The following is a 21,878-nucleotide window of genomic DNA, read 5'->3' on the forward strand; positions in this document are numbered from 1 at the left end:
GTAAATGCAGGGCTGTTTTTTTTTTCTTGGTACAGTACAGCTTTTGGACGAGGGACGCGTCGCTGGGAACGAGAGCTATGTATGTAAGTATGCAAGCCCAGATCAAGACATGGCAGGGCAGGCCCAGAAAGATTCAGTCAGTCTGGTGCAGGAATGTCTCTGTTGCTCCGAGCCAAGAAGAACCGCACACGCCCCCAGGGAAGACAGGCATGCAATCCAGAACGCTATCGTTGAGCAGGGTCTAGCGTCAAGTCCTGAATATGGGATTTTTGGAGCAAGGGCACAGAAGCCCGAGGAATGACAGCTCCAGGCGTGGACCCGGGGTGACAACCGATGGAGTACAGGTAGTAAGAAACCCACACAAGGGGGTGAGATGTTGCAAGGCGAGGCGAGGCAAGGGTGGGATTATGGCCCACGCCCTACGATGGCTGAAGCTAGGCAGTCTAGCTAGGATAAATGGATGCCGTAGTATGGACGCTAGGGAGACAAGGAGCAGAGGTGGGGTGGGTGGCTTGTAGTAGTGTCAAGGCTTATGAGTGATCAAAACCCAGAAAAACGGTAGATGGTGTATCAATTTAGGAAAAGATTCGTCAGGAAACGCATATAGAACGAAGGAAGAAATAAAGACTACATCCAAAAAAGAACCACGAGGCGACCGAGCGGGCTTACAAGGACCACACGAGAATGAAATGATGGAGATGAACAACCCCTGATCCCGCCGCCCCCTCGCTGTGCCGAAAGAAACGAAACGAGACCAGTGCGGGATACGCGGGCCAGAGGAAAAAGGAGGCCAAGGGAAAGCAATCAGTCACGACCAAGGCTACTGATGCCACTTTCCAGCCAATGTCAGCTTACATGACGTGAAGCCCTCGTCCAGTCTAATATTGTGCTATGTCCTGGCTGGCTGCCTGTCATGGACCACAGGGGACGAGGCACAAGAGCACCGGGCACATCAAGTAGGTGGCCAATCGTTTTCTTACACTGCCACGACCTCCAAAGGGACGAGCGGCGGCGAGCGGCGACCACCAGTGTTGGTGGGTGCATTTATGGATTGGATGATAATGGGATGGACCAGCAAAAAGAGGTAAAAATACGGCCATCAAAGAAATGGTCCGAACGAACAGGGGACGAGAACAGAGTAAGCTTGGCAAGGCGCTGCGTAGATGGAGTCATTAGCACCGTTAAGCAGAGAAAAAGCAGAAACAATAAGCATGCCAAATGGAACATGTTCAGGGCAGGCAAAAGAAGGAAAAAGAAACATAAAGGCAATTTTGCTTCCGCGATCGCGATCTTGGACCGAACCCAAGAATGAATGATCCAGAGACCCGGAATTTTCATACATCGCAATCATTGCGATTGCTACCATGTAGTGAAGGAAATATTCCGCGGTTCGGTCCAATTGTGAGTTTGTGTCGTATATTTCTCTTGTTCATCCGATTACCTTTTTCCGATCTGCTTTACTAGTGCCCAAGCCGAGGTTATTAAGGTTGAGAAATGGCTCCGAGCTGCCACCGGATGACCCAGCAACCTAAGCCCGACAGATAGCTTGATTAGCTTGATCTTGTTAGTCAAAAAGAGTAAGGCAAATAGACTAAAAGAATCGTCCGAGCGATTAGAAAAGAACTGGTGATCAGCAAGCTTAGAAAGTCGCGCGTCCCAAGTAGATGAGAACAAGGAGGGGTCGCAAAAATATCCTTGGAGCCATCAAATTGAAGGGATGGAGGGTCCAGGGTCTGATAGCACCCATAGCTCCAGGTATGGCTTGCGGATGGCAGTCCGCTGGATCGGCAATCGAAAGAGCACAGGGAAGGCAAGGGACCTCCTTGGTCAAAATGCTCGCTGCTACTTTGTAATCCATCGGCCTAGGAGCAGATGCATCTTGAGAGAATCTCGATGACAGCACTCTGTGGAGGTGCACTTGTCAGCGCAGAGACGGCAGAAGCATATATGTATGCGTTGCATTGCAGCCCGTGGATCCTCAAAAGGCCGAGACAGGGACGACACGATTGGGAGTGGATGGCGTTCGGGGGGGTCCTGTCGACGCCCGCCCATGTGTTGACGAGGAGCGAAAGAAAATGTATGTCATGTCAGGGAGGGGGCTTGGAGAGAATGGGGGCAAGGACCATTTGCAGCCAGCCTCACCATGAATAAACAGCTTCCCTCCTTCAGTGGCACTTTCCATTGGCATGATGGCGCGGCGCCTTGGGGGTAGGAACGAAGCGGAGTGGGGCACGGCGATATGGATGGCAAGATGGAAACGTGGGAAATGGAGAGCTTGGTTCCGGCGTTGGTCCCTGCGTCCCTGCTGTCAATTGCTACTCCGTACATGCTACAGTAAATACGGGATGGACCCCACCATGAACATCCCTGGCCCCCAAGCGGCTTTTTTTTCGGCGAGATAACCGAACGATGGAACCGCCCCCTAGAAGCCTTGAACTGACAACTGGGCAAACTACCACCTATTTTATTGTGTAGTATCCAATCGTTCATTCGTGCCTCTTCAATGCCGGATCAGACTAGCTGCTTGATCGACTGATTAGATCAAGCAAACAAGCAATATACTAGGGTCAGAGCTCCCACCAACTGAGTTTAAAAGGGATCGAATCTCCCACCCATCGGGGCATTTCCAAGCTAATGTGACAACTTCGCGAGTACTGCAGCGAGTACTCTACGAAGCATCGCCAACTAAAATATCAACAGAATCGACAACACCATCTAATCATACACTCCTTTCAAGATCCGTAATCGTATCGCCATCGCCACTTTTTGACACTGCCCTTATCCACCATCGATCAGCTGAAGCAAGCCATGCAACTTAACTACGCACTATTCAGGTATCTGTCCATCAATCGCAAACAATTGACAGCCTGCCAACAACAGACGACATTGTTCTATCGCCCTGCATTCGGCTGCAGCCTTGCGTCCTGGTGTCCACACAACTTGGAAGTCAGGCCCTTCAACCTCAGGCGGATTTACCACTCCGGTGCCGTGTTGCCCGCTGGACAGGGGAATCGTCGAATCGGAACTTGTCCCTCTGGACAAATCATCGCCCGTGTGTCTCGCATACTTTCTGACACTTGCATTGGCTGTTGCGAACCCCCGTTCTTCCAAATATACGGTGAGGTTGGTCACATCCGGGTCCCGACTCCGACGGCACGGCATGCATGGATAGGTATCTAAGGATTCCCCGCCACCTGTGTTTCATTGGTCTAGTGGCCTTCATTCACGCCTGAACGACATCGCGTTGCGTTCTTGTTGTCTCCCTTTTGGGACCTGCAGCGTGTTCCCCCTCCCTTGCTTGTCCAAATACTCGTATTGTTCAGGAAGCTGCGGAGCTAGACTTGCATACCCGTCGATCTCGCCTATCTCTTCCCTGCCCCTATATCGGCAAGGCCCGTATTATAACAAAAGCCTTCACCAACTGAGGGCTTCTTGAACAACTCACGAGACATTCTGCTGATGGGCTCTCCTGCGCGGCTGTTTCAGCGTTGGGATGCAGATGCATGTCGTCGTCACATGCGCCTGGTGTCTACTTCCTATGGTGTTTCTTTGGGTGTGTTTAAACTCAATCATTACCTGTATTTTTCAGCTTGGTTATTATACCCAGTAGCGGTCTACGCTCAACCAGCTGTTGTCAGGATTACCCTTGGAAACTGGCGGCGCAGATTGTGGCGCTTTTTAGAGCCGCTGCCGTGCCACTAGCAGTAAATCTTCGCAGGCCAGTGCTAGTGCCATCACATTGCTTGCAGTGACTTGCATCTGCCCATGAAACAAATATGCTCTACTTCTAGAATGATTTAACTGATTGTTTGAAGAACAACTCATCCGCTTTCCCACTGGCTATCGAAGCTATTTCAACAAAGAAATGAATAGCGGGAATTTGCTCGTTTCATTCAACAGCCTGAGAAAAAAGGAACCTACCTACCTCCATGAGTGGCAGGAACATGTCTTTCACACAAGCTGAAATGCTCGCCTCCCTTAATTCCTTTGATTCACAACCCCGCCATCTTTTTGTCTCGAGAGTTCGCCGTTTTGCCGGGGATGACAGGACAGCCCCGGGACTCGTTCTAGAACACCAGACCTGCTCCATTGCACCCGCACTCTTCTTAGAACCAAGCTTCCTATACTTGTGAGACTATCTGGGCACTCAAAGCAGCCCAGAGTATGAGATTCAAGTGGTCACATTTATTATGAGAGACAACATGTCACCAGCTCCAAATTTGCAAGTTATGCTTCGTTTTGGAACAATTTTCTTTATACTTTCAAGTCATTGACTTGTTCATTTCTTCGTCTCGTTAAACTGTCAGCCGCGGTCACGAATTGCTTCTCTGGCAATCCTACATACCTATCTAGATGCCGCTTTTCAACCGGAGAACCCGGCCGCCGCTGTATTGCTTGGCTTGCGAACAGCCAGTGTGTCCGAGGTACTAGTCACGCTCGTACCGGCTTGTATGTCCTCTTCTCTATCTTCAAGACTCAAGAACGGCGCCGCCTTCATGCGCTGTTTGCCATCTTTCAGGAAGCGTTGCCGATACGCTGCAACGGGATCCGTCACGCTCCTCCTTCTGAAGTCCTTGGTTCTTAAAACGCCTCCCGGCTGAGAAAACGGCATCTGCGGCTCGATATTCCGGGCCTGTTGCGGCGAGTCCAACCCCATCTTGGAAAATAAACCTGGAAACCATTGGCGTCCCAGCGGCCATAGGGCAGGTAGACATGCCGTCCAGATGGCTATGTTTACTTCAACGGCAGTAGCGGTGAAGCCGATCGAGAATGACCAGTCAGACCCCTCTTCGGGATCTAGATAGGGCGAGATAAGCAACGCTAAACGTATACACCCCACGATAGTCGTTCTAGATTTCAAGAGAAGTATGACCCGTGTCAGTCTCATCCGCGTAGACATTCCATGCTCTGAATATACGCGAGCATTACCCTCGTCCTCGCCGAGGAATTTTGTGGACGCACTGTTTTACCGGCGCGGACATTCATGGAGCTAGACACAGCGTACGAGAATATTCGTCTCGTGCGCTATGTCTCAGACAGCACAAGCACAGCACATTGGGAATGCAAAAAGAGAACAAGAAAATAAACAACTCACATGAATCCCAACATGAAGACAAATATCAACGCCCACCTAACTTTTTTGTTCACCTTGAGGTCCCAAAAGATCCAGATCGGCACAATTAGGACCACAATATCGGTTATGACATTCAGGACCGCCCTCGCAACGTAGTAGGCTGGTTGGTTGATGCAGGTGCCGTCGACGGCCCAGGGCCGCCAGTTGTACTCGAACGGGAAACACTGAAATATCATGGCCAGGAGGCAACCGATCATCATCAAAAGGTTGACGGCGCCGACGGCCAGGATGGTGCGGCGCACGCCCGTTTTGTAGCCACCCAGTCGCAGGAGGAAGATTAGGACCGACATCTTGACGATGGCGAGGATCGGGTTGTAGACCACATTGATGATGTACATCCAGATGCGCGACACCTCGGGGTCGTTCCACGGTATGTCCTCGACATGAAATCCAATGTACGCATATTTCATGTCTATTGTTTCGGTTGCGTGGGTTTCATTCTCGTTAGCACCTTCTGATCTTCGGCATTAGGCTGCCTTCCTTTCAAAACTCACACATGTACGATGCCGTCGTGTGCGCTACCGAGAGAATCATGGCGATGATTATCAGAGCGTCATCGAGACCGAACGTCTTGGTGCTGATCCTGCTATATATCCTCAAGCAGCTGACCAACAGCGCCACTCCTGTAAAGCCAAATAGGATTGCGAAGCCGCATTGCTGCAGCCAAGTCGTTTCGTCCCACGGGTTTGGTTGCTTGAAGTTGGTGGGCGACATGTTGTTCCGTTTTTTTTTTTTTTTTCGCAGGTGTCGGCCGGCTCCCTTTTGATTTTGATGTGCGACAAGACGTGACGACAGTCGTTTGGTCGCCTCGGACGCAGAACCGTTGACCTACACCATGCAATTATGCTGTGTCGACGTAAAATTCGCTGCTTGTCTGCTTGGATGTACCGGTCCAAGAAGAAGTTGGGGAATGTCGCAACCTAAAAATGACATACAACGCTGGCCCGATCTCGCATGATGGAAATGGGGGTTTTCTTTCCCACAAACTGATCTACAAAGTAGATCTGGATTGAGATCTTGGTTCTTATTATCCGGCACACACCCGGCATCGGTGAGCAGTGTCCACAACTATAAGGGGTGTCTCGACTCGTCCTTCCCGGGCCTTGGGCTGGGACCGATCAAGTCCCCTTCGGCAACTCCTTTGGAGTCGGACATCTCCAGAGCCAGGAAACACGAGCGTGTATCGCCGCCATCGGCATAAAGAGCAATCCACGATTTGAATGGAGCCCACATGGTTAATGTGGATGTTTTCTCATTCGGCTAGCCAAGTGTCAGTGGGGGCCAAGTTTCGATCTGGCTTGACCGAAAAGAAATTCCGGTGTGTGCGAGTCGCGGCTCCCAAGGCACCGGGACTCTCGATTGCCGGGACTGTCGGTGCGTTCTGGGCCCGATACTTTGGATCGGAGCTGGTTCTACTAGTTCTAGGACCATTTTATGGAAGGATTATTTATCTGTCTTGGGGAGCTCACGGTCATGCCGGCACGGGTATCCTCTGAAGTTTCCTCGGAGCAGCTGAGTACAACGCGTGTAGGTGATGAGGTTGGTATACGTCAAGGCGCATTATCATGGACGATCACAGCCTTCTTGGTCCCGTTGTGAGGATCTGGGAGTCCCGCCGGAGCCCCTGTTCAGCCGCAGTGGACGTCGCGTTCCCCCCACAGGCCGTCCCTTGCCAATTCTACAAAGTCAACAAGTTTCGAGAGCATCGCGCTTGGTGTGCATTGACCCCTTCTTTTGTGGTCGTGATGCCCCCAGTGATTCTATTTGCGAACTTGGGATAACCCTGACTCGAAGGGCAGCAAAATGAACCTATCAAAATCCCCTTTTCAAGGGGACGACGAATGGAATACCATTTTTGTTAGTTACCTTGTGGAGCGCCCGCTCTCAAGATTGTCATGATGCTTAATCCGACAGCGATCTTTGTCTGCTGGATGGGTTAACCTTGCCAACTTTTTTTTTCTTTGGGGGGGTTTGTAGCACACAACGCAAACACTCGCCCTACGGACTATGTCTATACTTCTCCAAGCCAATGGGACAACGTGAATAGTGTCGGCATCGACAGTTTTGGGCATCAACAATGTCGGTAATCACCTTTGTAGTGGATACCGAGTTTTGTCCAAGTGGTAGCCTGAAAAGATCCGGCTTACATTGCGGTATTTTGTGTTTTGTCGACTCTGGAAAGGTCCCTTCAATATCGTGAGAACTCATCTGAAAACAGTTCGAGGTAAATGACTTCTGCCAAAATAGGCAGGCAACTCGAAAGAGTGGTGTTACGTACTGCGGACGCACGAAGTACAATGTACGTTGTACATACCTATCTTGCGTGGTTTACGGATCAATGTGCTCGCACCCTACAACAGATTATGATGTGAAGGTACTTTGAGCAACTACACGTGCTTACTCGCGCCATCCTACCTACCTACCTATGCAAGGCTTTTGGAATATTACCTGGTAGCCTACGGAGTATGTTGGTATTCGTATATACAGTACATAAGTTGAAGCTTCTGTACAAGCGATCAACGACTTTCTGACATGTGATCGTCACGATGCCAATTTAAATGCATACCTAGGTAAGGTAGTTTCGAAACTTTAGGTTGCCAAATCAAGCTCGACTCGCTCACGATCTGCAGAATGCCGTGTTGATACGACAACATCGTGCAAGCTGCCGTTCCACCAGAAGTGCTTGCAGGTAACACAGTGAAAATATTAATTGGCGGTTTTGCACTGGATTGATCGGCGACTTATCAAAAATAAGTAGCACCAAAAGTTCCATGCGCATGATTATAGTGTTGGGCGCACATGTCAATCTTGAACATGAGCAAGATACTCGGAACTTTCCAGCTTCATCCAATGCCAGAAGCGATGTTTAGAGGTTGTTGTTGACGAAAAATAATGAACTCGCATCGATCGAATTGTACTTGATCATGATAATTATGGAATGACGAGGTCTGATGGCCTCTCGGCGAAGACTGCGTTAGGCTGGCTGACAAGGAAGCCTGCGGAAGAAATATAATTATGGACTTGGCTGATAAAACTACCCTTTACGTCTGTTACCTCATTCAAGTAAACTATGTGGATTCTCAAGGTTGAGCGATCGCTGAGGCGGTGGAAACGATACTTTACCGATAGGGAGTATTATTGTGAATTTCATCATGCAGATTACTACGTTTCCGATGCTACGACAGGTTTGATTAACTTAGAAAGCATTTAGCTCCGCGTCAAGCATTGGAAGTTTCACGGCGTCAAATAAACTCATCCTGCTTCCTACCTTCGCGACTTGCGAACTTGAGTTCCACGTATTCGTTGAACTTGCACTAGACAGGGAAGCATGGTACGGCTTGATAAGGCGACTGATGAGCTATAAATAGGTATATAGATCGAAGAAAATTGCCGACATATTTGCCAAAGTAGGTCTAAAGAAATCATCAGCAATCATGAACTGGAAGGCTGAAGAAATTGAAGTCTTATTTCCTTGGATATTCTCCTGGGTTAAAGGCAAAACATTAGCAAAGTGACAAATGAACAGGTCAAACGGGAAGAGTACCTACCTACAGTAGTACCAATAATTCATCAGCAACCACCTGCATACATTCCTTACCCAGGGGCGCCTCTCGAGCGAGCGTCCCCTGCAGTGATTGGATCTCAAGGTTTGTACAATTAACAAAACAAAAACCGTCGCCTCATCGTCGATGCACGGAGTAATCACATATGGTCAGCGTCCCGAAGATTAAAACCTTTCCCGGGAAATATTTTAGCTCTGCGAATGAAGATGAGACTGGCCTGCAAAGCATCAACAGGGGACCCTTTTGCCCACTTCATTTACAGTATACGGGGTACGTTTCTGTATGTCATCAGCCAACGCAACTCCAACCTTTCATGCTTTCGTTGGGGGTTCTAGGTGTTGTGGGAACCATTGGAAAAGGCGACTTTGGATTTGAGTGAGGCTCATTTTCCGATTGCCCAATAAAAAAACATCACACTTACCCACTCCTCCCTCCCTCCCTGCATGCTGCATTGCCAACACATCAAAATCGATTTCTTGGACCATGCAACCACTTTGGAATAGGTTAGAATCTTGGCATCATTTGCGGGCGCTGCTCCCCTCGATTGCGCACCACGCAATGGTTTGCGCCCAAACTTTGCCACCGCATCGGGGGACTTGTACGAGGCCCTTTTGAGTCTTTGACTTCATATCATTTTGAGTTCATTTACCGGTGTGACGTTGTAGCATGCAGTGTGTCACGAAGGAAGAGTTGGTTGGATTGGTGGTCTTTTCTGTGGGGTCGACCCCGAGCAGAGCTTGAAGATATTACGGTTGCAAGTATAGACAGGCATTTTAACTGATAAAAAAGAAAAAAAAAGGAAAAGAAAAGAAAAAAGGAGGTTATCTTGGGTCCGGAGCACGGTGATGTGATTATACGGACATCAAGTTCTAGTGGCTTTATTTCTAGGCAACCTGGTAACACAAGCCCCGGGATCCGGATATGCTGTTCAAAGCTCCTTCCTACCTGTCTATCCCTGTAATATTTCCACTCATCACGTTCCTGGCTGGCGGTACCTATAGACAAGGTTGACCGCTATGCCCTTGCAAAGCTGATCATAGGTATTTGCTAGTCTTGTTAACCATAGCGATCTGATATTGTTGAAGAGCACCCGCAACGGGAACCCTCCGAAAGCTGGTTCCTCATTACCAAGGAAGGCGATGTTGCTTCTTCGGTGAAACGGAAGAAAAAAGGACCCCGAGAACTATCATCGGAACATTTCAACTCAAGCTGGAGCTGGAGCTGGGTGGCAGGAGAGGATATCTTTGCTTTGATTCCCTCAGATGTTGGTTTTGTCCATGGCCTTGAACTTGTCCATAACGGCATTAGTCCCTGGAACATCAGGATTGGCAAGCAGAGCGAGCCGATCTCGATTAACTTTGGTTGCTGCAGGGCTTACAGAGAGCGACTGCAGACCTGAAGGCAATGCCACGAGGTTCGTCGTCGCCGACCTTCACGTCGCGTGGAAGGAGAACGTTAAATGCTCCATCCGCAAGGTGAAACAAAAATAGAGAATCGAAGATGGTGAGACCCAAGCTGCTGCCATCTTTGGCAATTGATACATACTGTACTCCGTACCTGGACTAGAGCCAGCCACGGAATTGAGACAGCAAAAAACAAATACATCGATAGACAAAAAGTACATCGGATGCAGTTTAGGTTATAATGCCGATGGGTATACCCGTAAAGCAAGCGTCTGAATAATTCCTAGTCCCAGAGTTTGACGGGGAATTACTCACCGTGGCTGCACGTGGTAGCCCCCTTTTCGTGGTGGACGGGACGGCATCAAGGGACACCCATGGATTCCATTCGGAAAAATCCCCAGACAGACCCTTGTTTAATCACTAGGATTGAGACGAGCTGACCTGAAGCTCAATTTGCGGTGCTGCCACACCCGCCATCAATCTATTTGTTGATCAATGCTAAGATTGTCGCAAAGGGCATCTCGCCTTTGAGAAGCATTCACTGAGAGTACCTACCTGGGTTTCAGTGCGACCGCGTTCTTATCTGCTTTGACTTACAGTACTGTAATTCTAGACTCTCTCCCTCCTTCGGCTGGCTCGGAACGACACTGGATGAAATGAATCAATCAGTCAATTGAGGCCGCCCCTGACTCGATCGACAGCAGCCCAACCGGTGGCAATACAGAGTTTCCACCCTTCGACTACTGTACTCCGCGCGTCTCGTTTTGCCTTGGTTTCCTGCGCCAGTGACAGCCGTTCGCTTGTCCTCGAGGCGACCCTTGCCACCAATTTACTTTGTCGTTCACCGCGACTTTCTTTAACATCAAGCCTTTTTTTTTTTTTTTTTTTTTGGGAGAAAATTACCCACAAAAACTTAGGTCAAGCGTCGAAACTGGGAAACCCGGGCGCAATTAATGGAAGTACAGCCGCAGATAATGACAGCATGCTCACCATAGCCGAGTCGTCCGATTGCCCTGTTTCGTCGAGAGGAGGGTCCGCGGAGCCAATTGAGACGACTGGTCGTCTTAATACTGGAGTGGCCAGCGTGGATGCGAGAGTGAACGAAGAGCTGGCGTTGTCGGTTGTAGGCCGTTGATCAAAATCAACGGGTAGGCAGAAGCAGAGAATTGGATTGGGTACTGTTCATCACTACACACACAGTCATTACCTATTGAGGCCTCGCAAAAAAGTATCGTCGTGTCTAATCGACACCTCGTGTCGTACCGTACAGCGGAAAGCGGCCCCACTTTAGCAAAGAGCTTCCTTGACCTTCATCCCATCTGCGACTCCAACAAGCCGCGGTACGTAGGATTACTTCCTGCTATTCCTTGTGTTTGCGCCCTCAACACACACTTTCAACCGTCAGTCAACGACAAACGGCTATCCCAAATCAGTCAATGCTCACACAAACAAACCTCGACGTCTCAAATTTCACAAATTCATAATTTCATAATCCCTACCTCCCGCGCCGCGATCTCCAGTGTCTGGCGCGTCCTCTGCCGACCCGCTTCAGATCCCCTCCCCTGTCGCGCGCGACCAGAAAACTCGACCACTTACTTTCCGTGCGCCACCAGAATTTTGACCCTGGCAAGCTCTCCCCAGCCTCCTCAATATCATCCTCTCTAGCTGCCCCCCGACCATACCCAAAGCCCAACGTCGCTTCCTCTTTCAGATTTCTCTCACCCAACCTCTTTTTGAATCCCAAATCGACTTTGCAGTAAGTGTCCTTTCCCAATTATCCACCAAGCAGCTCGGTTCGGCTCTTTTTTTTTTTGTTTTTGTTTTTGCGCACCAAACTCGCCTGCAGTAGTGTATCTTGTCAACTGTCAGCTCAAGACTGCGCCTTACGCTTACACTCCAAAAACCAAATGGCTGGTAGTCGCGGTGCTGGATTCCCTCGCAACCACACAAAATCACACGAGCTTGTTTCCGTCGCCACCCTGGTGGTGACGCTCAAAGCTGTCCACAATACCAGCTCTACGTGCCCATGAAGAGCACCCCACAAGCTTGACCGACCCAAACTTTGAATCTTACGACCGTTACGAACGTTACGACCACCCAACCACCTTATATCAGCGCCAGCAGCAGCATCACCTTCCTCCTCGCACCCCCACTCCCCTCCTCGTCCGCGACCACGACGGACGATCCACGCCCTCCTCGCACAGATCTCTCAGACGCACCCCAAAGTTCGAGGCTGCCACTTCGAGCCCTAGGTCCAGCCAGCGAACTCCTCGAAGGGTCCACCTCGAGGCTGTCTCTGTTGGGATAAGTCCTATTGCACTTTTCTCAACAGCCGGGCCGCCGGGAACCCCTCTCGATAAGGGAAAGGCCAAGGAGGTTGCACCGCTTCCGGAGCAGAGCCAGACCCGCCAAGAATCTACTGCACCTGAAAGGCCTGTTGGCCAGCCCCCAAGGCGGATACTCTCTCAAGATCTAAGCGAGGATCCCGACGATCAAGATTCTACTGCTCCTGCAGAGTCTCCTAGAGAAAAACGCGTCTCGTTTGTTTCACAGAAGACAGGGCCTGAACCTCATCCCGTCCTTCGCATCTCCAAGCACACGCACAGTGCCATCCTCTGGGCCCTCGAGGAAGCCTTGCGTTATCCTAATCCCTTCACGCCGGATCTGATTGAAGAGAGCGCATCCATGGCCGATCTCCTACATGGAGGCCCGGCGACGACCAATGGGCAGGCTCCAGGATCATCCCGCCCAACGGCACCGCCGGCTCCTGTAGGCTCGCCCGCCAGCGGCATACGTGGTCCTAAGATGATCATGCAGGAACGACGCGAGCGTGAGCAGCGGCGCAAGGATGAAGCGACGCGTCGGGAAGCAGAGGCGCGAGAGAGAGAGGAATTAGAACGCGACGCACAAGCCGATCAGGAGCAGCGCATATGGGAGGAGCGCGAGCGCCAGCTCCGGCTTGAGCAACAGAGGCAGCAGGAGATCTCAAAGGAACTTCAGATGCGCGAGCGCGAGAGAAGGGCTCAACAACAACAACAAGCTGCTGGCGCTGATATACCACCCCAATCAATAGATCCAGCAATTCAACGGAGGCAACAGAGAGCCGCCGAAGCGCATGCAGCGCGATTATTAGATGCACAACGACACGTATCACAAACTCAGGGTATTGCGGCAGGACAGCAATTGTCGCACGGCTCACAGCATAGGAGGTCTTCACAAACCCAACAACCAGGAGCACAACATGCAGGAGGTCCCAGCTTCTCGGGCCCGCCCCCAACATCAGCCGTACCTGCTCCCACAAGTGGGCCTGGCTACCAGACTGCCGAGCCGTCTGCAACAGGCGCCAACTCGAGCCGTCCTAGGAACTCATTTCCCCACGCATTTGAGCGGTGGGAGGCTCTATCGGCGCATTGGGAGGGCCTGACAAGCTTCTGGATTCGTCGCCTGCAGCAGCACACAGAGGAGATTGAGCGTGACCCGCTCTCACAGCAGCTTGCGAGACAGAACACCGACCTCTCAGCCGCGGGCGCCAATCTCTTCCATGCAGTAGTCGAGCTGCAGCGATTGCGTGCCTCTTCAGAGCGCAAGTTCCAGCGCTGGTTCTTTGAGACCCGGACGGAGATTGAGAAGCTTCAGGAGCAAAATGCTATCCTGAACAGAACTATAGAAGAAGAGAGACAGCAACACGCAGACGCGATTCGCGACGCAGTAGAGCACGAGGGCGCCAATAGCAAGATACAGCGGCAGTTGGCCGAAATGCGCAAAGAGTTGCTCATCAGCAAGGAGGAGGCACGGCGGGCCTGGGAGGAGCTGGGCAGGAGAGAGGAGGCCGAGCGGGAATGGACGCAGAGCTTGCAACATGGCCTGCCCACTAGCGTTGGTGGTGTCCAGGTCGTGCCGATGAACGCAGGCATCCCCTCGCGCAACACTAGTACTAGAGATGGCGCGCATCAGCAGCAACAACAACAACAGCCGCAGCAGCAGCAGGTCGAGTACGGTTCATCGGCACAGGCTGGCCCAAGTGGATCACACCGACCGGCATCCTCTGGCAGCCATAGCGCGAACATGCCACCGACGACAAGCAGTGGCGGTCAGGCATACTACCAACCACAAATGCCGGCGGCTGCAGTACATGAGCAGCGCAGCTACGGCGATGGTCGGTCAGAGGGTGGATATAGCGAAGGCGAGTATGCCATCGACTCTCACGGCAACTTCATCCGCGATTCGATGGGCAACAAGATTCCTTTCCGAGGTGGCACCACATCACCCGCCGAGGAGGGAGCGCCTTCTGACCTGGGACACCACATGGCGGAGGACTACGACATGATGCCGCCTGGGAGCTCGCACAGTGGCGGTATCCCGCCAGCGCTGACGTACCCGCCGCCGCCCCGGGAGCCTCCTCAGTGGCAGCAGGAGCCCCAGCCCCCATCTGCAGACTATGCAGGCCAGGGATACGGCGCTCCCGGATGGGAGACAGTTCCTAGGCATAGGCACCCGACGCGTTTGAGTGTGATCGAGGAAGATGAGAGGAGTCGGGCCAGCAAGACCACGAGCCAGATCAGTCGACCTTGAAAGGGAGTCATCCCACTCCAGTGGCGATTCCGCTGTCTTGATCAACGTACATCACAGAGGTTACGCAACAGTAACAGTATTTGTTTGTGGAACAAAGCGCGTCGGCTATGGCTACATGTGGATTGGTACAGCCGGCATGGTTGCATGAATATCCCAAACAAGAAACCAACCACGTGCCTTGTTTCTTCTTCTCAATTTAATTTTGTATTTGATCTTTGAATCTACAAAGGCGAGGCGTTTCAAAATATTGCGGACATTGCTCCAGACACTGGCTGGAGTCCTTGCATTTTTAAATCTTTTCTTTAGATTCTTTTCTTACAATCGATGGGCTTTCGTTCCTTCATCTCTACTTAACTTCCTCCCCGTCTTTTTTTCCTTATTGTTCATACAAGGGGTTGTGGCTGAAGGTTCTATTTTACTCGGGAATGGCTTATTACTTCGTTCCGGAAAGTCTGGAGTGGTCTTATTATCTTCCCTCAAAATTCTCTTATACTGCAGCTTCGTTTTATTAACTCAACATGGCTGTTGAAGTTAATAGCTACTATCTACCTTCTACATCATCACCCGGCGAGGTTTTCGGCTTTGGCGGAGGCGATGGCTTGACTTTTCAGGGCCTTTTTTTGTTGCCTTGAGTATCGATGACTTACTGGATACATTGGGAGGTTATTTCTTTCCCCCCATCAATTTCAGAAGAGAGGTGGATGTAATGGGGCTCAGAGTATCAAAAAATTGTACAATGATCTTTTTTCAATTCTTCACATTTCACATGCTTTTTAATGCTGTGACGTCGGTGGTCTGATGATTGTTCCTTTCTTGGCCTATCCTGACAAGAGATTCAGACACGTTATTGTGCATGTTGTTAGTACAACACCGTAACATGTCAATCAAGAGGCAGTTCCTTGATAAAACTGTGCCACTGTTGACGCCATCCCGACGCGCGTTACTGGTGGCGCTCCCTTGTTCAAACCAATGATCCTGAAAGGAGCTGGCGGGATGACTGACTGACTTGAGAGCTGTAGCTAGGGACTAAGCTAGCAAGCTACGAACCTGGCCCCGCCAAAAATGTGGATTGACGTCACATGCCAAAAGTGTGAGCTTGCTTGTTTTTTTCAGGGTCACACGGGAATGGGAAGGGACGATCAATTGGCTTTTTGCTCCTTATCGCTCCCTTTTTGTTTTGTGTCCCTTTGGGAATTGGGTACCCCTGCTAAATTCCTCCTGCTCTATTCGATTTTGTTCGAAATGCAACGATACAGAAAGACTGCTGGTCGGGTCTATTCTAGTCTAGACCTAGTCCCGAATCCTACTGTTACGGTCGGGGGGACAAGGTAGATTGGCCTTGTCTTATTTTTTTTCCCCTACCGGGTCAGGTGCCTGTATGCCGCTGCTGCTGGACTGGCTGGCAATCTCGCCCGGTGAATGCCAGCAACGGTTCTTTGATGCAGTTCTTTTCCCCGGAAAGAGGCTTGGGCCTTGATTTTCATTATTGACGTAGACATAATTTTTATTATTATTCAAAGCTACCTTCCCCCAGGCACTCTTTTTTTTTTGTTCGAATGACAGCTTGGTGTTGTATGTGAAAACCTAGGTACAAACGGTTTAGTTTCCCAGAAGTGCACAGTGATAGATAGGTAGACATCTGTTTCTTAAACGCGCGCCCCCTCCTCCACATTTTATCGTTCCCCCAGCCCCAGAGAAACAGGTGGTGAGTTGGAAGCCGCCACCCCTCCCACACCTTTTAGGCTTGAAGCGGCCTTTCAATTCACAATCCCTCTCTCTTTTCTTAACAAACAACTCAAACACGTCTTCATTGCAACGTCTTTTGCCTAAGCCTTACGCCTTTGCAACAAAGTACCAGACTTGCAAACTGACACTTTTTGCATTCCTGATTATCGCGTGTCCCCATTCCAGAAAAGACCCCGCAGAAAGGGAATTGGGATAAAAGCAAAAGCATCAGACCATAAAAGAGACGGCGTGCACATCAAGAACGGTCTACTTTCAAAGCTCAAAAAAAGGGTACATATAATTACCTCATCCAACACACGGTCAGGGAAAACAACGCCATGTCGTCACATCCCTCCCCCGGCCTCGGCCAGCAGCCGTTGAAGTCGGCGCTCAAGACGGATGACGAGGCGGCGGAACGGTCGCCCGCCGTCAAAGGTTAGTACTTTCTTTTTCTATTCCTTTTTATTCTCTCTGTCTCAGGTTTTTATTTACTCGATGTTCGGGCATATTTTCCCCCTCTCCCAGAAGTGGTTTACTATTACTTGCATCGGTTGAAACAAAGTCTTGTTATCCCCCTGCCACTTATATTTTTCACTTTCCTCCTTTCCCAGATTCGTCACGCACATGGGGTCGGGGCCAGATAAGAAGTGATAGGGCCTGGAATTCACCGCTAGCATGTGTTTTTCCCAGTATGGGGTCAAGTGGTCCGGTAACTCAAAATGTTTGTTCGGGATAAGGGGTCCTAGTTGGCAAGTGTCAAGACACCTTCCAGTCAGGGAAAGGAGACGGGAAGAGAGGTACACTCCATTGGCTCCCCATGGGTGCCGCTACCCCAGACTGTATCACAGGGCCACGTTCTGAAAGCATGGATGTGTGGAATTGATAAAAAGGCGGCTGGCTGCCACACTCGGCTGTTATCACGCCATGCCTTATTTGTTCTTTTGCATTCTGTTCCCCTGCCTTGATCCTCGTAACCAGGTCCAACTGTAATGGAAAAGAAACTGTGTCTTTCCTTGAAGTCTCACCAATGCCTTTCTCGTTCTTCCACGATCACTCTAGTCAAGCTGACTATTCGGGTATGAAGACTGGTGTTGTCGCACCTCATCTCTTTTCCACAACAGAGCCAACCTGATTCCTGGCAAAAGAGACAATCAAGCCCCGATAGCTAACCTTCAAGCCACCAGCCGTGCAAATTGCCGAGCCAGAAATGACAAAGATAGAACCGGCGCAGCAGGCGCCAGGGTCACCCGAGGATGGGTTTAGGAAGCAGTTCACGGCCGGTCTGGCTAAGAGACTGAGCGGTCGTCTTCCCGCGGGCTCGTCGCGCTCTTCTCTCATGAGCAACGCCAGCGGGGATGCGCCCAACAGCACCGCTAGCTCCACCGACTCGACCCAACAGATCGCAGAAGAGAAGCACCATCGGCACCATCACCATTTTCACCTGCGCCACAGGAGTAACTCGATAGAGCACCAGCAACAGCAGCAGCAGCAGCAACAGCAGCAGCAGGGTGGGCACGTGGATAGCAGGCTCGTGATGCAGGTCCTGCAGTGGATTGGGCGTGAGAAGGAGAAGAAGGAATCTAGAAGGAAAAGGCGAATGACTAGGCACCGCAAGTCCAAGTCGCCTCCAAGCACCGATGACGCCTCGGGCATGCAGGCATCTCCATCACGGCCGAGGGCCGACTCGATCGATTCGGACGGAAGTGATGTGTCTCTGGATCAACTGCAAAAGATTGTAGATGAGGGCCTTGCCGCTATGGGGATAGACCCTGCCACTGCTGCATCCGCTACTAACCCGCCCCGAGTGAACCCCCGCCGCCGATTGAGCAAGCACAAGAGCCGCTCTTCGCTGCAGCTCTATCGCGCAGTATCATCGGACACGGACTATGTCGACGGCGACGTCTTGGTGCCCAGCTGCGACGCGGTGCTGGACAACTCCAAAACGCTTAGCTTTTCGGGCGGCAAGGCCGCGTCGACAGAGGACCTGGCGGCCGCCCAGAGCCGTCGCGAGGAGAAGGAGCGCCAGGCCTGGTCGACGTTCAAGGGCGAGATTTTGCGACTGGCGCACACGCTCAAGCTCAAGGGCTGGCGTCGCGTGCCGTTGGAGTGCGGCGACGGCCTTGCGGTAGAGCGGCTGAGCGGCGCGCTCACCAACGCCGTCTACGTCGTGTCCCCGCCGACCGAGATTGTCAGCAACATGAGCATTGACGACGTGAGCAAAAAGCCTAAGAAGCCGCCACCAAAGCTGCTGCTCCGCATCTACGGCCCGCAGGTGGAGCAGCTCATCGACCGTGAAAAGGAACTCGGAGTTCTCAAGCGGCTGGCGCGCAAGAAGATCGGCCCGCGCATGCTGGGCACCTTCACCAACGGCCGGTTCGAGCAGTACCTCAACGCGACAACGCTGACGGCTGCCAACCTGCGCGAGCCCGAGACGTCCAAAATGATCGCCAAGCGCATGAAGGAGCTTCACGTCGGCGTAGAGCTGCTCGAGAGCGAGCTCGCCGCCGGACCCAACGTATGGGTGAACTGGGATAGCTGGCTGGACGCTGTGGAGCGTACGGTGCTTGCGCTCGACAAGAAGGTGCTCGAGAGCCCGGCTGATGCGAAGGACTGGAGAAAGGGCGGGTTCGTCTGCGGTGTCGAGTGGCACGTATTCAAGGGGCTTGTGGAGAGGTACCGGGTCCACCTGACGGAGCACCATGGAGGTCAGAAGAAGATTCGGGAGAAGCTGGTGTTTGCACACAACGATGTGAGTCTCGTCGCCGGCTGCTCCTACAAAGGAAAGGGGCTGGAAGCGAATACCAATCAAGGACAGGAAAACTGACACCTGTGCACCACAGACACAATACGGCAACATTCTCCGCATCCGTCCCGACGACGAAAAGTCACCACTGCTGCAGCCAGCCAACGAGCACAAGCAGCTGGTGGTGATCGACTTTGAGTATGCAGCAGCAAACACGCCGGGCCTCGAGTTCGCGAACCATTTTACCGAATGGACATACAACTACCACGACGCCGTGGCACCGCACGCATGCAATGCCTCGCGCTATCCAACGCCCGAACAGCAACGGCGATTTGTGCGAGCCTACGTCGACCACAGCCACCCCCGCCGGCCTTCATCGTCATCGTCATCGTCATCGTTGGCTCAGACGCCTACGATGAACGCCACGACCAGCACCTCGTCCATCGTCGACTTCATGCTGGATGCGCGCGTGCCACCTGGCGGTTGGAAGGAGGAGGAGACGCGGCGCGACGCCGAGTCGGACATCAAGATCCGCGCCCTGCTCGAGGAGACGAGGCTCTGGAGGCCCGCCAACAGCGCCCAGTGGGTCGCCTGGGGCGTCGTGCAAGCCAAGCTGCCGGCCGGCGTGGCGCGCGAGGTCGAGGCGGCCAAGAAGGTCGACGAGGCCAAAAAGGCCGAGGAAGCAAAGCTGAATAATGATAATATCGACGAGCAGGAAAGACCAAAGACGGAAAAGGAGCAGGAGGCCGAGGCGGTCGCCGAGGCGGCGGCCATCAACGAGGAGGAGGCTGTCGCTGACGAATTCGACTACCTAGGCTACGCGCGGGAGCGGGCCATGTTCTTCCTGGGCGACTGCGTGCTGATGGGGTTGATCAAGTTGGAGGACCTGCCCGAGGCGACTCGTGACAAGGTCAAGTTTGTGGATTACTAAAGGGGCGGAGGGCTTGGTAAACTTTTGGGGGTTTAACTTTTATTCTTGCAACTGTCTAGGAAATGTTTCAACTACACTCTATAATAGGCATTAGCGATGGGTTTTATATGTTTCCCACAAGACGAATTCAACTTGATCTTGGCCATGATCTGTTTTCCAAAAAAAAGGAATCCATTCTTACAGTGATATACAGTTTCTTTTCTTGGTTGTGGTACAAAGCCGTATCCAGCCTACATTCTATCCTCGGCGCCTATTTCCCCCTCTTTTTTTGTTTGTACAAATTGCGCCTACATCACGTGGTCACCCCTATACAAGACAGCGAACCGACGTGGCTTGCCCCCCAAAAGCAGAGATTTGTCACTCGCCGGCCTAATTCGTTTACATTTCTCGTAGTACAATCCACCCCTCAGGCCGTTTTGAGCTGCCCCTTGTACTCCTTCATGTGGTCGAGGATGATGTTTGCGCCCGCCTTGGGCGAATGCTGCCTTCCCAGGGCCTCGACAAAGTCACCCTCGGGGTCCATCAGGTAAAAGTAGATGCTGTGGTCGACTAGGTAGTCCTGGCCGGGCTTGACGTCCCGGGGCGTGCTGAAGTAGACGCGGTAGGCCTTGCACATGGCCTTGATCTGCTCGTAGGTTCCCGTGAGACCGATGAAATCCGGGTGGAACTCGGCCAGGTACTCCTTGAGGACCTCTGGGGTGTCCCTCTCCGGGTCGCAAGTCACAAAGACGGGGGCCAGCGCTCCGGGACGCTCCTTTTGCACCTCGTCGAACATGAGAGCCATCTTGTCGAGCTCCTCTGGGCAGATGTCGGGGCAGTGCGAGAAGCCAAAGTAAACGAGCGAGTAGCGGCCCTTGAGCGAGTCGGACGAGAAGGGCCGGCCGTCCTGGTCGATCAGCTCAAAGGCGCCGCCGATGCGCGGCTTGCCCACGCCCTTGGACGCGTCGGCGATGCGCTTCTTGTGCATCCGCTCCTTTTCGTGGTCCATGTACCAGACCAGCCCTGCGGCGGTCATGACGAAGATGACGCCGGCTTTCCAGGAGAAGGGCTGTTTTTGGTGGGAGGGAGTTGTTAGCTATGGTTTGTTGGCGAGACAATTTGTGCGGGACCCGGGAGAGTATCATACGCCGCTTCTATTCCTGCTCTTCAGCTCCTCCACCGTCTCGGACTTCCATCTTCGTGGCACGAATGTCTGTTGCTGCTGGATGCGTCGTGGTGTCGTCGTTGGGCGGCGGGAGGACGGTGATGATGCGCTCGGCGACGAAAGAAAGCGGCGGCAGGTTTGGGTCGGTTGTTGCCTCGTGGCATTAAGACAGGGCTCGAGGGCCGCCCACGAGGGGAGCTTGGTTGTTATTAATCTGCGGCTCATCTTTATGCTGTGAGGCGACGTGGGTTGTCGTGCGTTGGTGGGCAAGGATTGAAGATGCAGATGGTGGCGTGTGGCTTGGGAAATATTTTGATGGTCTGACTGATGGTATGATGCTGAGGAATTGGAGCTATGACCATAAAATCCATGCATGCATGCCCAGAATTCATCGATCAAATGCGGCACTCCACTCTGGGACCAGGGTTTAACCAATCAGGCCTCATTATGCTTTTGATGTACCACTGCCTAGATGTACTGTTCAAGTAAACAACAACCAACATGCTCTGAAAATGTGACAAACGCTGAAGTGAGCAACAAAGACAGTAAACTTTGACAAATTAGTATATGTAGACATTAAACATGCAAGTTCTCGTCATCGGGTTGTCCCGGCGGTAAAGATATAGGATTGGGAAGCCTGGTGCTTAAATTGGATAGATAGAC

General features: G+C 51.9%; 8 protein-coding genes across 8 annotated transcripts; 4 read left to right on the forward strand and 4 right to left on the reverse strand.

Annotated features, from left to right (window-relative positions):
- Positions 1-75: 75 nt before the first annotated feature.
- MGG_14990 (uncharacterized protein) lies at positions 76-2,147 on the forward strand (the record flags this gene model as incomplete). Its single annotated transcript, XM_003720631.1, has 6 exons — positions 76-498; positions 841-1,034; positions 1,106-1,138; positions 1,376-1,401; positions 1,639-1,849; positions 1,968-2,147. The coding sequence occupies exons 1-6, from the start codon at positions 261-263 to the stop codon at positions 2,145-2,147; spliced, it is 882 nt and encodes a 293-aa protein (XP_003720679.1). The 5' UTR covers positions 76-260.
- A 679-nt stretch (positions 2,148-2,826) lies between these two features.
- Positions 2,827-3,452, reverse strand: MGG_17890 (uncharacterized protein; the record flags this gene model as incomplete). Its single annotated transcript, XM_003720632.1, has 2 exons — positions 2,827-3,194; positions 3,446-3,452. 2 exons carry the CDS (start codon positions 3,450-3,452, stop codon positions 2,827-2,829), a joined length of 375 nt encoding a protein of 124 aa, XP_003720680.1.
- A 911-nt stretch (positions 3,453-4,363) lies between these two features.
- MGG_03009 (uncharacterized protein) lies at positions 4,364-5,848 on the reverse strand (the record flags this gene model as incomplete). Its single annotated transcript, XM_003720633.1, has 3 exons — positions 4,364-4,850; positions 5,096-5,546; positions 5,629-5,848. 3 exons carry the CDS (start codon positions 5,846-5,848, stop codon positions 4,364-4,366), a joined length of 1,158 nt encoding a protein of 385 aa, XP_003720681.1.
- A 354-nt stretch (positions 5,849-6,202) lies between these two features.
- Positions 6,203-6,367, reverse strand: MGG_17891 (uncharacterized protein; the record flags this gene model as incomplete). The annotated part of the gene is made up of 1 exon (XM_003720634.1): positions 6,203-6,367. One exon carries the CDS (start codon positions 6,365-6,367, stop codon positions 6,203-6,205), a length of 165 nt encoding a protein of 54 aa, XP_003720682.1.
- A 1,919-nt stretch (positions 6,368-8,286) lies between these two features.
- Positions 8,287-9,791, forward strand: MGG_17892 (uncharacterized protein; the record flags this gene model as incomplete). The annotated part of the gene is made up of 5 exons (XM_003720635.1): positions 8,287-8,319; positions 8,511-8,541; positions 8,737-8,781; positions 8,960-8,967; positions 9,201-9,791. The coding sequence occupies 5 exons, from the start codon at positions 8,287-8,289 to the stop codon at positions 9,318-9,320; spliced, it is 237 nt and encodes a 78-aa protein (XP_003720683.1). The 3' UTR covers positions 9,321-9,791.
- Positions 9,792-11,375: 1,584 nt separating this feature from the next.
- MGG_03008 (uncharacterized protein) lies at positions 11,376-15,496 on the forward strand. The gene is made up of 2 exons (XM_003720636.1): positions 11,376-11,856; positions 12,019-15,496. The coding sequence occupies exon 2, from the start codon at positions 12,786-12,788 to the stop codon at positions 14,670-14,672; it is 1,887 nt and encodes a 628-aa protein (XP_003720684.1). The 5' UTR covers positions 11,376-11,856; positions 12,019-12,785; the 3' UTR covers positions 14,673-15,496.
- Positions 15,497-16,368: 872 nt separating this feature from the next.
- On the forward strand, positions 16,369-20,216 carry MGG_03007 (choline kinase). The gene is made up of 3 exons (XM_003720637.1): positions 16,369-16,832; positions 17,582-19,146; positions 19,238-20,216. Exons 1-3 carry the CDS (start codon positions 16,736-16,738, stop codon positions 20,069-20,071), a joined length of 2,496 nt encoding a protein of 831 aa, XP_003720685.1. The 5' UTR covers positions 16,369-16,735; the 3' UTR covers positions 20,072-20,216.
- MGG_03006 (uncharacterized protein) lies at positions 20,034-21,546 on the reverse strand. Its single transcript, XM_003720638.1, has 2 exons — positions 21,198-21,546; positions 20,034-21,119 (listed from the first exon to the last, which is right to left on the reverse strand). Exons 1-2 carry the CDS (start codon positions 21,438-21,440, stop codon positions 20,478-20,480), a joined length of 885 nt encoding a protein of 294 aa, XP_003720686.1. The 5' UTR covers positions 21,441-21,546; the 3' UTR covers positions 20,034-20,477.
- Between the last annotated feature and the right edge of the window lie 332 nt (positions 21,547-21,878).

This window comes from Pyricularia oryzae, chromosome 7 (assembly GCF_000002495.2).
Source record: "Pyricularia oryzae 70-15 chromosome 7, whole genome shotgun sequence".
In the NCBI taxonomy this organism is placed as follows: Eukaryota; Fungi; Ascomycota; class Sordariomycetes; order Magnaporthales; family Pyriculariaceae; genus Pyricularia; species Pyricularia oryzae.

What these genes read in the sequence shown, in the direction of transcription:
- MGG_03008 (XM_003720636.1), top strand. Translation starts at nt 12,786, where the DNA reads ATGGCCGATCTCCTACATGGAGGCCCGGCGACGACCAATGGGCAGGCT.
- MGG_03007 (XM_003720637.1), top strand. Translation starts at nt 16,736, where the DNA reads ATGTCGTCACATCCCTCCCCCGGCCTCGGCCAGCAGCCGTTGAAGTCG. An exon ending in ACGGTCGCCCGCCGTCAAAG is followed by an intron (nt 16,833 to 17,581) that starts GTTAGTACTTTC and finishes TCAAGCCACCAG; the next exon opens with CCGTGCAAATTGCCGAGCCA. An exon ending in TGGTGTTTGCACACAACGAT is followed by an intron (nt 19,147 to 19,237) that starts GTGAGTCTCGTC and finishes TGTGCACCACAG; the next exon opens with ACACAATACGGCAACATTCT.
- MGG_03006 (XM_003720638.1), bottom strand. Translation starts at nt 21,440, where the DNA reads ATGAGCCGCAGATTAATAACAACCAAGCTCCCCTCGTGGGCGGCCCTC. An exon ending in AGAGCAGGAATAGAAGCGGC is followed by an intron (nt 21,120 to 21,197) that starts GTATGATACTCT and finishes CACCAAAAACAG; the next exon opens with CCCTTCTCCTGGAAAGCCGG.